At 39.7% G+C, this 14,022-nt stretch overlaps 1 protein-coding gene across 1 annotated transcript in view; it reads left to right on the top strand.

The window, feature by feature from the left end:
* ROS1 (ROS proto-oncogene 1, receptor tyrosine kinase) overlaps positions 1 to 14,022 on the top strand; it is a 199,255-nt gene that overhangs the window by 161,715 nt on the left and 23,518 nt on the right. The window contains exons 41-43 of the mRNA XM_042783027.1: positions 2,696 to 2,793; positions 3,009 to 3,212; positions 4,908 to 5,042. Coding sequence (XP_042638961.1) covers positions 2,696 to 2,793; positions 3,009 to 3,212; positions 4,908 to 5,042 — 437 coding nt within the window. The remainder of the gene's footprint in view (positions 1 to 2,695; positions 2,794 to 3,008; positions 3,213 to 4,907; positions 5,043 to 14,022) is intronic.

The raw sequence follows: 14,022 nt of genomic DNA, 5'->3' as shown, positions 1-14,022 counted from the left end.
TAGAGATAAATATTGATTTGGGTGAAGAGAAGGGCAATGTACCAAATGTGAGTGACCAATATGGCAGCAATGAGGATGAGAAAGACATAGAGAGGCACATGGGAGGTACAGACAACAAATATGAACCCTTTTGTACATACAGTACTGAGTTGTCATTGAAGGCTAACATGGGTATATGGGTGGATAGATGGGTGGACAGGCTGAACACTTAGGTATGTCTATGAAATGGGGAGTGTATCCAAGAACATATATTGGGTTGGCAGACAATGGTCCTATGAGTTTATGTGAATGACCAGAATTTCTAGGTGTATAGTAGAGCTGACAAGGGGCAAGGTTGTGGTCACAGCTTGGTGACAGCCAGCTACCCAAGGGACCGAGTAGTTGAACCTGTGGGCTTGGGAACATAGTCACAGGGGACATCAAGCTCAACTGGCATAACATACTATACAAAACATTGTTCCATCTCCTACTTTGGCAAGTAGTGACTGGGATATTAAAAGCTACCAAGCTGCCATCTAGATGCAATGATGGGTCTCTCCTCGTCCAGAGCAAAGAAGAATGAAGAAAACCAAAATTCATGGAAATAATTAGTCTTGGCGACTGGTACACCATCTGATCTGCAGCCTATATGACTATGAGACCAGAAGAACTAGACCATGCCCGGCTACCACTGTCATCCACTTGGAAAGGAATCTATGTAGGAGATCCTTGATAGAAAGGGAGAACAATGTGGAACAAAACTCAAAATCATTTGGATAAAAAAAAGGGGGGGAGGGGAGACCAGGTTTGCTGGTCTGATAGAGTCAGGTGGAAGAACCACTGAGACTATGGCCCCTAGCTGCCCTTCAGGTCTGGAATTGAACCACACCTGTGGTTTTCAGCCAAACAAAAGATAGGCATATGAGTTGAACATTTACCTCAAGTAGATATACTCCTTGGAGAGAACAATCATGGGAGAAAGAAGGGCTGCTTATGCACAGGGAGACAGCTCAGGGGGCAGGATTGCATGGAGGGATGGACACTGGGAAGAGGTAACTATGGGGAGGAAGTGGGAGGGTAGCTGTTGCATTGTGGTAAACTGTGGTCAATGTCATGAGACAAAGTATATGTGAACCTGTGAACCATTCTATGGAAAGTGAATTTGCTCTGTAAACCTTCACTCAAATCACAATTAAAAAAAAAAAAATAGGAAGGGAGTGTGTCAGGGTTGTATCCTATCACCACACTTATTCAGTCTGTATGCTGAGCAAATAATCTGAGAAGCTGGACTATATGAAGAAGAATGTGGCTTTTGGATTGGAGAAAGGCTTCTTAACCTGTGATACTCAGATAACACAACTTTGCTTGCTGAAAGTGATAATGACTTGAACCACTTACTAATGAAGATTGAAGACTACAGTCTGCAGTATGGATTGCACCTCAATATAAATAAAATGAAAGTTCTCACAACTGGACTAATAAGCAGCATCATGATAAAGGAGAAAAGATTGAAATTGTCAAAGACTTCATATTACTTGGTTCTATAATCAACACTAATGGAAGCAGCACTCAAGATATCAAACAACGTATTGCATTGGGCAAATCTGCTGCAAAAGACTTCTATCAAGTGCTGAAGAGCAAAGATGTCTCCTTAAAGGTGCACCTAACCCAAGCCATAGAATTTTCAATCACCTCATATGCATGTGAATGAGAGCTGGACAATGAATAAAGAAGACTGAAGAAGAGTTGATGCTTTTGAGTTGTGGTGTTGGCTAAGAATACTGAGAGTACCATGGACTGTTAAAAGAACTAACAGATCTGTCCTGGATGAAGTACAGCCAGAATGCTCCTTGGAAGCAAGAATGGTCAGACTTCATCTCACCTAATTTGGTCATGTTGTCAGGTGGACCATTCTCTGGAGAAGGATATCATGCTTGGTAAAGTGGAGGGTCAACAAAAAAGGGGAAGGCCCTTAATGAGATGGATTGAAACAGTGGCTGCAACAATGGGCTCAGGGATAGTGGGGACTTTGAGGCTGGCACAGGACTGGGCAATGTTTTGTTCTGTTGTATATAAGGTCACTATGAGTTGGATATGACTCGGCGGCACCTAACAACAATGTTCTTGAGATGGTCTCTAACTTCATGTGACATATACTGAAGGTAATACTTCAGCTTTAGTGGACTTGTTTTAATTTTCTTCAGCTTCAACTTGAACTTACATATGAGCAACTGATAGTCTGTTCCACTGTCGTCCCCTGGCCTTGTTCTGACAGATGATATTTGAGCTTCTCCATAGTCTCTTTCCACAGATGTACTTATGAGAGTAGCTACTGTTTATTAAGTGTCTGTCATGTACTAGCTATGTTACATACATTGTATTGCAAGATTAGTAATATGATACCAGCTTAACATATATGGTAAATTTGCTTAGTGAATTAAGCAACTTGAGCAAGATCACACACCTAGTAAGTCATAGAATTAGGGGTGTTTGACCTGGCACCCTGAGACCTTTCCCATAAAGACCTCACACTGCCTGTCTGTCTCAGTTTACTAAATATATTTATCTATATCTGAGTAAAAAGCACATGCATTTAGGTCTTTTCATCTTTGTTTGAATTCTTGTAATCATAAATTTAAAATGCCTTTAAAAGATCATATGTGTGTGTGCATTCAAACAAGAAAAGTGCCCATAATTTTTCCTTCATTTCTTACAGTTTCATGGTCCTTTACTCACCTTGGTTGACCTTGTAGACCTATGTGTAGATATTTCAAAAGGTTGTGTCTACCTGGAACAGATGCACTTCATTCACAGGTATGGTGATGTTCTGGAGACAAGGTTATTATGGACAGTGGCACAATAATTACCTGTCTTTTGGGTAAAATACGTAAGGATAATTCAACATTTTAATTCCTTCAAACTAGCAATGATGTCTGTAAAAAGTCTTTCTTCTCAACAGACATACTAGTGTTGCTTATCTGCTCTCTAGAACTTTATTAGTATTATTACTAAATACAGTTCTGCCATAGGGATCTGGCAGCTCGGAATTGCCTTGTCTCTGTAAAAGATTATACCAGACAATCACGGATAGTGAAGATTGGGGACTTTGGACTTGCGAGGGACATCTATAAAAATGATTACTATAGAAAGAGAGGAGAAGGACTGCTGCCTGTTCGGTGGATGGCTCCAGAAAGTTTGATGGATGGAATCTTCACTACTCAATCTGATGTATGGTGAGCTTCATAGGACCCAGAGAAGTATGGGCAAATCATAAAATGTCACAGCCAGAACAGATCACAAAAGGTCATCTAACCCTTATTTTTATGTGAGAAAACAGTAGACCAGAAAGGTTAAGTTCTTTAACTCAAGTTAAAGGGAAAATTCCTGGATTTAAGTAGCTGACACCACCTGCCATTAGTTTTGATCTGGTATCTTATTAGTGTATATGAAATGGATATATTTGCCAAAGTATTTTATTATACTCCAAGGGTGTAAAAGCATATGACTGGTAGAATTGATAGTTTAGAACTAATGTCCAAGTGCTGTCCAAAACCCCAAAACCAAACTCACTGCCATTGAGTTGGATCTGACTCATAGTGACCCCTCCCTGGGTTTCTGAGGTGGTATCAACATCACTATAGAAGTAGATTGCCCAACCTTCCTTCCGAGGAGTAGCTGGTGGGTTTGAAAAGTGCTGTCCAAATTCCTATTATTTTGAGCTATTTGGTCATTAATTTGTAGGTAGACTTTAAATCATGGATCTCAAAAAGGTTAGGACACTGGGGAGGCTTAGACATCTCTGTTATTTGAATAGCTCTCTCAATTTTGCTTAATGACCCCACACTTTCCAGTAGAACTTCTCAAAATGTAGAGGTGATTGATCCAGTAGCTTCTAAGTTGAACTGGTTCTAGGCAAAATTGGTGGTCAAATAAAATTGGACCTCACTGCTACCAGTTTTTATTCATGCCTTCCCTCTCCATATTTACTAGAACTCTGTCCTCCTGAAACGTAAAAGAAAAAAAGGTAAAATGCTCTCATGCTTACCTTTTAGCTAGGTATCACTCATTAACTCACTCACTGCCGTTGAGTTGGATCCGACTCATAGCGACCTCACCTTGGGTTTCCGAGGCAGTATCTCTACAGAAGTAGATTGCCCAACCTTCCTTCTGAGGAGTGGCTGGTGGATTTGAACCACCAGCCTTCTGGTTAGCAGTCAAATGCCTTAGGCACTATGCCACCAGAGCCCCCTAGCTAGGTATGTCTCTATATTAATGGAGGTCTGCCAGTGCAGCTTCAGCTGAGAGGCAGGAACAGGTTGTGTTTGTTTCTATGTGTGTGTGAGTGGGCATGCAACCCACTATGACTTCCTATCATCTCTGAAGTTATACCAAGTAGGCAGTTGCCTATTTTCTTGCATTTAACCTGATTTTAAATCTCTCATTTGTCTTTATGGGTCTACTAATGTCAATTGGGAGCTCTGGTGGCATAGTGCCTAAGGCATTTGACTGCTAACCAGAAAGCTTGCAGTTCAAACCCACCAACCACTCCTTGGAAGGAAGATAGGGCAATCTACTTCCGTAGAGATATCACTTTGGAAACCCAAGGAGGGGTCATTATGAGTCAGGATCAACTGGACAGCAGTGAGTTAATATCGGTTAGCAAAAACGGGGAAGGCCCTCAAGGAGATGGATTGACACGGTGGCTGCAATGATGGGCTCAGATATTGCAAAGACTGTGAAGATGGTGCAGGACTGTTCTGTTGTACACAGGGCCGCTATGGGTCAGAGCCAACTGGACAGCACCTAACAACAACAACAATGCCAGTTACCAAGAACCCAATAGCCCCAGGGATAATTAGGATGGTGAAACTACTATAAGCCTGATTTTTATAATACATGTAATTAAAACACACCCTTAATATCTTTAGGTCTTTTGGAATTTTGATTTGGGAAATCTTAACACTTGGACATCAGCCTTATCCAGCTCTTTCTAACCTTGATGTTTTAAACTACGTGCAAACAGGAGGGAGACCAGAGCTCCCAAGAAATTGTCCTGATGATCTGTAAGTTAATTGTGTTATCATAAGCACCCTGTCATGTATTGAATTTCGTCCCCCCAAAATATGTGTCAATCTGGGTATGTCATGATTCTCAATATTGTATGGTTGTCCTTCATTTTGTGATCTGATGTAATTGTCCTATGCATTATAAATTCTAATTTCTGTCTATGGTTAATGGTACAGGATTAGACTATGTTTGTTAGGTTAATGAGGCAGGATTAGCATGAGATACAACATCCTTATTCAGGTCACAGCCTGATCCAGTGTAAGGGGAGTTTTTCTGGGGTGTGGCCCACACAAGACTTAAAAAGAGAGAGAAGCAAGCAGAGAAGGAAGGACCTGACTCTAACAAAAAGGAAGAGCCAGGAGCAGAGCACATCCTTTGGACCCAGAATCCCTGTGCTGAGAATCTCTGAGACCCAGGGCAAGATTGATCCCAAAACAAATGTAGACCTCCAAGGATGCAGGGCCTACAGATGTTCAAAGGAGGTAAGGACCTTCTTCCAAAGCCAACACAGAGAGAAAGCCTTCCCATAGAGCCAGTGCTCTGAATTCAAACTTTAGCCTCCTAAACTGTGAGACAATAAATTTCCATTTGTTAAAGCCAACGACTTTTAGTCTTTCTGTTATAACAGCACTAGATGACTAAGGCATCCCCCACATCAGAAACAAAAATGTACACATACAATCTTATGCCTCATTGGTATGGTATTTAAAAATATATAAACTAGAATTTATATGTTTGTATATCCCACAAAAATATAAATTGTTTGTGGCACAATGATTTCTTTTCATCAATATACCTACTTCTCTTATTGACTATCTTGTTATCTAACATGTTGCATTTACGATTACAGTCAAAAATCTACTATATGAGTATTTTGTGCATTAACGTACATCTATCAGTTATGACTGCTGAGGTGTGAAGTGAGAGTAACACTGGCTGTGATGGTTAAGATTATGTGTCAACTTGGCTGGGCCACGATTCTTAGTCGTTTGGCGTTATATAATGATGTAATTTGGGAGTTATTTAATGATGTGGTCAGCATAATAACAACCTGGTTTTGGAACCGAACCTTGTCAATAAGTGTGAAGTGGGTGTATATGCCATGATATTTCACTCAGAATCAAAATTTATAAGAGTAGGATATATTTATAGCAACCAAAACCAGAACGAAACTCACTGCCACTGAGTCGTTTCCGATTCATAGTGACCCCCATTGGATTTCTGAGGCTATTAATCTTTATGGAAGTAGATCGCCCAGTCTTATTTCTGCAGAGCGGCTGTTGGGTTTGAACCACTGACTTTCCAGTTAGCAGTCAAGTGCCTTATCTACTACACCACCAGAGCTCCTTGAATATATTTATATTCCTGGTCGAATTAATTCTAATAAATAATGAAAGCTATGTGTGTATGTGTAAATGTTGCATGTGTGTGTACATATTCATTTTATTTTGAGATATTTTATTTGGTTAATAACAACTGCATACTAAAATATTTTGTTTAATAGGAATCTGCTGTTTAAATATTGGATTGTCTTTGCTGTTATAGCTGATTGATTGGTGGGATATAGTACTTTTAAAACTGTATAGATTATGACTTGTTTATGAACTTAACACCAACCTGGTATTAATGACTCTATCAAATTGACCCTGGCCACTTTGAGCTCTAGTAAATGTGGAATCCTCAGAAGAGTGGGTTACTTTGGTTAGGTTATAAAAGAAAAAGCAAGTCATAACACTGAGAACTAATTGAATTCCTTGTGAAAAACCTCAGCAGAAATCCCAAGTCTTGGAACTTTTCCCAATAGATGCTTAACCTAAGATGATTCTAAAAGAATAAATAATCAAAAATACACACTCTTGTACTATATACCTGATGGCATGCTAAGGAGTATATGGATTACAGAGGTGTTTAGGCTGGGGCTAGAGTTCTTCAGCATTTCAGGATATATTTTTAAAGAAAAGAAACACACATGGAACAGTTGGAGAACAAGCCAATATGTAATAAAGTGCTAAACTGTGTGGAACAGGCAAGTGCAAAAGGAATTAGCAGTATGCGGATATACACCGTGGTTGCACTGCCTTCACTGTGTGGTGTTATTTAGAGGGTTATTCAGACTTGAGCCAAATGATGATTAAGAACTGGGCACCTTTGTTGGATGCTCCACTGGGGAATGGTTTTGTATTATTTCAATCATCTAGCTAGAAGGAGTTCTGAACCACTACTTGTTTCTGATTTAGCTTTTACAACCCCTAGGGTATTTACAAGGAGATCAGATATACACAGATGAACAAGTTTGATGACAGTATCTAAAAAATGATTCATGATGTTTTGGGGGAGGTAGAAAAAGAATTCTGTAAATTAGGGATACAAATAGTACTCAAAATGAGAAAACTTTTGATCTAGGATTTGAGAAAAATATAAAAACAGCATAGTTAAATATGAAATAAATTTTTATTAGATGGAAAACTAATCACTGTTTTGTATCTTACATAGTTGTCAAATGCTCAGAAATTTACCCCAGAATTTTAATACTACAAAACTTTTATTATGCTGTTAAAACTCATCTGGCATATTTTCCTCCTTTATGGAGTAACGTGTCTCACGAAATTTATGTGATTATTTTGAGGAGGCACTAAGAATCAATCACTGAATCATACATTTTGACTGACACAGACCATGTGTTCATTTGTTTTGTTTGGGGTAGGGGTGTGAAAGTAACTAATAAATTGCTGTATTGTGGAGCAGGACAGTGTATATTGAACTTTGTCTTATCCAAAGATACCCAAAAATGCCACTAGGAGGAGGAGGAAATACTAGAAAAGTGCAAGAAAAGTATCCCTGATTATAAGCATGTAAAGATCATATAATATCTTTTTCATTATATATACCATATAATGCTGTATATAATTTAATCTTAAATAATTCATATGTTAAATAATTACGGTCATTAATATAAACATAGTTTTCTGTGAAAATGCACTTTGGTATTGGTGGTTTTAAGGTTTATTTGAACATCAGTCATAAAAAGTAAACGTTTCTCCCACCCTCCAAGTAGTGCATGAGTCTGCAGAGCCCCAGTAAGGGTTAAAGTTCCATTGTCAAACAGGAAAACAAGCTGTGCTGGGAAATGGAGCTCTAAGCACTGCCATTCAATCTGGCCAAGGCCTTCAACTGTCATGATAAAGATTAACTACTCTCCTTAGAGAACAGAGGGAACTGAGTTTTATTTGAAGTGGTTCTCTGAGATCACAGGCCCAGCTTACAGGATTGAAGGTCTGCACTGAGCCATGCTGCACTTTTTATTCACTGCTTAAATACCCAGCACCTGGATGCACTCTGGGTCAGGTACATCCATAGATGGCTGCACTGTGCTCAGGTATTAATGGAATGCAGAGCTCAGAGCATTCCTGCCCTTCTCTCCATAGCCTGGGATGTATGTAGAAAGTTCAGTCATCAGTATTCTCCTCAGCCTTTCTATTTGCACAACAATGACACCACTTCCAAGAAAAAAGAGGATCAAAGGGCAATCTACTTCAAGTGAGAAGTTTTGGGGGTTCTCTGACAGACACATCACAGTGGCAACTGGAATTGCTAGAGTCTTTCAAATGTAGGGGGCAACAATTGGACAGAACATGCCTGCACACCATCTTATTTTTATCTTTAAAAAATACATACTTAGATGCTAATTGAGTCTCGCCTGGATTGAATATAATGAATAAGGGAATCTTTGAAATTTGCATTTTATGTACTTTGTTTAAGTACCTAGGGAAACTCACCCGCTTAAAACTGAAAGATTCTACGTAGTTTTCTTCTATTAAACTTCAATTACTTTATGCACCCAAGGACTTTAATAATCAGAGAGGCTAATACTGGGCATGGCCAGTGGGTCCTGTGCTATTTTGCGAATTAAAAAAAAAAAAATGAGGCAAACAGGAAAGAGGAATAAGAGGTTGATGCCTAGAGAAATTTGAATCTGAACACTTAGCCAAACGAGATATTTCAAGAATAAAGAGTATATTTTTCGAGAGCTAGACCAGGTAAATTTGAACAAACATGAAGAATCTATATGTTTATTTGGAGTAATATGCTTGAACATTAATAGTTATAACTTAGTGAAAGGATGTAATATACGGCAATGAATCGTGACAAGTGAACATTAGTACGGGAAAATCCCCTGTCCCAAAACTGTAAAATAAAAAAAAAAAAAACCTCACTGCCATCAAGTTAATTCTGACCCAGAGACCCCCACTGGGTTTCCAAAGCTGTAAATCTTTATGGAAGGAGATTGCTCCATTTTCCTTTCATGGAGCAGCTGGTGGGTTTGAACCTCCAATCTTCTGATCTTCTGGTTAGCAGCCAAATGCCTTAAGCACTGCACCACCAGAACTCCTGCCAAAGCTATAGTGACTAAGCAACAACTGTAAGAATGGCTTCTCTCTCTTCCCTCCCACCTCCTTCCTTTTTTTATATATCCCTCCTCTCCCTACTCATCCTCTTCCTTCTTTCTCTGCTCTTCTTTTCTTTCTTTCTCTCCTTCTAAATAATCTTCAATAAGTGTCTTGAGTCCTTTGTAGAATAAGCCATGTTATAAATAAAATAAGAAAAACTTCATAACTGCAATATGACAAATCTTGAGAAATTCTACTATGCTTTGGTCATATCTTGGAATCACCATTTTTTTTTTAGTAGTGATTTTTTGTTGTTGTTGTTGAGAATTATAATACTTTACTTTCCACACTCTTCCTTGACTCAGGACAACCCTTAGGGCTTGATTTCCTTATCTCTAAAATGGGAATAATGATATCTGTTCTATACGATTTCATTCTGTGAGTATGAGTTAATGCATATAAAATGCTTAACACATTGTCTGACACACAATATATGCTAAATGATTATTTGCCAATAAATATCATTATTACTTTAGGCAAGCAGATTTGTCTAAACACCAAATGTTTGATGGTAAAGCACTATTGCTTTGAGTGTTGTAGATTTGATACAACAGATATTGTGAATAGAAGAAAGAATAAGAGTTTCTTTCCAACCTTAGGCAACCCGAAGTCTAATGAAGCAGACAAAAATGTACACAAATAATTTTAGTACAATAACATGATTTCTAGATAAGAGATATGACTCTTAGATTGTGAGATCACATATGAGAGAGGAAAGCTGCATAGACAATAAGGCATTTGAAGATGTTCATAAATGAGTCAGAGCTTATAAGGCTGACCAGTGGAAATGTCTCCAGGGAGTGGAAGAAGTGTGCCCATAAAATGTCTCAGGACAATTTGTAGTTCAGTGTGCCCCAAGAATTTGTAGTGCAGAGTTGTGGAGAGGCACCTTCTAGCTCCTTTGCTATTACCTTAGTCTAAACCAGAATTATCTCTTACCTAGACTTCTTTAAAAGCTTCCTTGCTTCCAACTTGCCCCTCTACAATCCATTTCCCACAAAACTGCTAGAATAATCCTTTAAAAATGGGAAGATCAAGCCAGATCCTCTAGTTAAAATCTTCAACAGTTTACCATTTTATTGTCAAAATATCCAACTTATTCCCTGGCCTATGAGACAAGCATGACCTCGTCATCCTTCTCTGATCTCATCTCCTATACTTTCCCCATTAATGACTATACTTAAGCCCCACTGGCTTTCTTTCAAATTCTACAATGTGCCAAGCCCTTTCCAGATTTAGGACTTTGCACATGCTTTTCCCTCTTCTCGTATATTCCCTGATTCTCCTCCCCACCCTATTCCAAGATTTGAATCTTATTTTCCTATAAAGTTCTTTGGTTTAAATATTACCTCTGATGAGGGGCCTTCTGTAAGCAACTTAACAATTTTCTAATTGTTCATTTTCAAGACTTTCCATAATTTATAATTGTATATTTATCTATTGATGTAGTAGTGCTTGTTGTTGTTGTTATGTGCTGTCGAATCAGACCCGACTCACAGCGACCCCTCCTTGGGTTTCCGAGACAGTATCACTACGGAGGCAGATTGCCCTACCTTCCTTCCAAGGAGTGGCTGGTGGGTTTGAACCTCCAGCCTTCTGGCTAGCAGTCAAGTGTCTTAGGCACTATGCTACCAGAGCTCCCATAGTAGTTCTAGTATTTTAAAATACTTCACAATTCATGTTTCTTTATCCACTGCCCTTACTTTGCCTTATAGATCCAGAAGTCAAAAAAGAGAGCAGGTACTTGCCTTTCTTTATAAGTCAACAGACTTGAAAACCAGGCTCAGAGGAGAGAGGGTTATCTGGAATCATTTAGTTCCTTGTTAGTATATCAAGTGCCAAGTTTGGCTAATTATACAACTTTATGTAAGACTATCTAATAACAAAGAGGAAGTAAGTAGAAACTCACTCCTTCTAAGCTCTGGGGAAGTGTAGGAAGAAAGGAACTGACTGATAGAAGCAGGAGAGTGAAACTATTGAATACCTAGGTCCTGAAACAACTACTTCAGGGTACAGTTATATGAGATGTGTACTATAGCAAAGGCATGGAGCAATTGTCACAGTTTGAGAGGATGGCAAGGAAATCATTGAACAGGAGATCCTCCACTCTGCCATGGGAAGACCCAACATCATTAAGAACATAAAATGTTATGTCCAAAGAGAGCAAAGTTCTATATTGCACTCCCAAGTCTTTGTTTCCTATATGGTGTGACCATTTTGTTGAGAACTAGCAATTCTGCCAGAGACCATGTGGCCATGCAACAGAGAGAGAAATGGATTCCTTGGGCTTATCAGAAGTCATAGAACATAACAGAGTGTAAGAGAAGCCTCCAGCTAGAGAGAGACAAGGGAGGCTCAGTTCAATGGGGAGTGGCAAAAAGAATAGATGAAGAGTTCTGGGCTGCAGAAATTAAAAGCTGATGCCTGCAGGATGGACCAGAACAACCTTTCTACTGAATTCCAAATAAGCCACTCTGAGAGTAGTGAAGGTCCAGATGGCACAGTGGGGTTCAAAGGATCTTTCACAATGCCCCTAAAAGCCACATAAACCTCTCATCTACTATACATCCTGGTGCCATCTTGGAGAGGAGGATGAAAGTGTGTACCTGACTAGAAATAAGAGAAAATCAGTTACTATCCCTGAAGACTGAGAATTACCTATAAAGACTATTTAAAATATTGGATGGACTAGGTTACAAGAAGACTTGAAGCACTTATTGATGAAGATCAAAGACTACAGCCTTCAGTATGGATTACACTTCAACATAAAGAAAACAAAAATCCTCACAGCTGAACCAATAAACAACATCATGATAAGTGGAAAAAATATCGAAGTTATCAAGGACTTCATTTTACTTGGATCCACAATCAACATCCATGGACACAGCAGCCAAAGCACTTGACTGCTAACAAGAAGGCTGGCGGTTCAAACCCACCAGCCACTCCTCGGAAGGAAGGTTGGGCAATCCTACTTCCGTAGTGATACTGCCTCGGAAACCCAAGGAGGGGTTGCTATGAGTCGGGGCCGACTCGACGGCACATAACAACAACAACAACAACAACATATGAGGAGCTCTGGTAGCATAGTGGCTAAGGCACTTGACTGCTAACCAGAAGGCTGGCGGTTCAAACCCACCAGCCACTCCTCGGAAGGAAGGTTGGGCAATCCTACTTCCGTAGTGATACTGCCTCGGAAACCCAAGGAGGGGTTGCTATGAGTCGGGGCCGACTCGACGGCACATAACAACAACAACAACAACAACATCTGCTGAAAAAGATCTCTTCAAAGTGTTTAAGAGCAAAGATACCACTTGGAAGACTAAGGTGTGCCTGACCCAAGCCATGATATTTTCAATAGCCTCATATGCATGTGAAAGCATGAATAAGGAAGACAACAGAAGAACTGATGCATTTGAATTGTGGTGCTGGAGAAGAATATTAAATGCACCATGGACTGCTAGAAGAATGAACAAGTCTGTCTTGGATGAAGTACACCCGGAATACTCCTTAGAAGCGAGAATGGCCAGATCTTCTTTCATACTTTGGTCATGTTGGCAGAAGGAAACAATGTCTGGAAAAGGATGTCATGCTTGGTACAGTAGAGGGTCAGTGAAAAAGGGAAAATCCTTAATGAGATGGGTTGGCACAGTGGCTGCAATGATGGGCTGAACATGGAAATGATTGTGAAGATGGTGCAAGACCAAGCAGTCTTCTTCTGTTTTATATAGGGTCACTATGAGTCAGAACCAGCTCAAGGTACCTAACAACATTAGGTTATAAACTGCATTGTAGTAAATGAAGTTAATTTTCTTCTGAGTGGGGGCACTGAGAAAAGCCTAATCAGTTATAAACAATATAAAACAGGCACACCCAAACAGCAGGGCGGGAGAGCAGGAGAAAGGGGATAAAAAGCCAGGAATCCGGACAGAGGAGGAGTCAGCCACAAGGACCCAGGTAAGGGTGGTACAAGAGGTTTCCAACAGGGAGACAAACTTGTCTGTCGGTTTATCCTACCATGGTGATGTGTTGATGTGAGTTTTGAGACTGAGCCACTGGTGTTTCAAATCCAGGGGGATGTACATGGTGCACAGGTATCAGTCCAGCTTACAGACTGAGACAGACTAGGAAGAAGGAGGAGGCCATCCACTTCTCAAAGAATTGGCCAAGGAAAACCTTATGAATAGCAAAGAAACACTGATACTTTGCCACACAATTTATGAATAGTCTGGTTAGGTTAGAAGGCTCTCAAAATAGTACTGGGAAAGAGCTGCATCATCTGAGTAAACCCAGCCTTACTCCTATGGATAAAGTAAAGCTTTCAAGGCCTCTTTTTGCTGATGTGGCACCACTCAAATGGAAGAGAAACAGCTTCAGACATCCATTAATCATTGGAACATAGAATGTACAAAGTATGAATCTAGGAAAATTGGAAGTTGTCAAAAAGGAAATGGAACACATAAAGATTGATATCCTCGGCATTAGTGAGCTGAAAAGGACTGGTTTTGGCCATTTTGAATCAGACAACCAT

Source organism: Orycteropus afer, unplaced genomic scaffold (assembly GCF_000298275.1).
Source record: "Orycteropus afer afer isolate SDZICR_OR568_19922 unplaced genomic scaffold, OryAfe1.0 scaffold00596, whole genome shotgun sequence".
In the NCBI taxonomy this organism is placed as follows: Eukaryota; Metazoa; Chordata; class Mammalia; order Tubulidentata; family Orycteropodidae; genus Orycteropus; species Orycteropus afer.
Note: the sequence above shows the minus strand (reverse complement) of the source record. Positions and strands in the feature narration are given on the sequence as shown.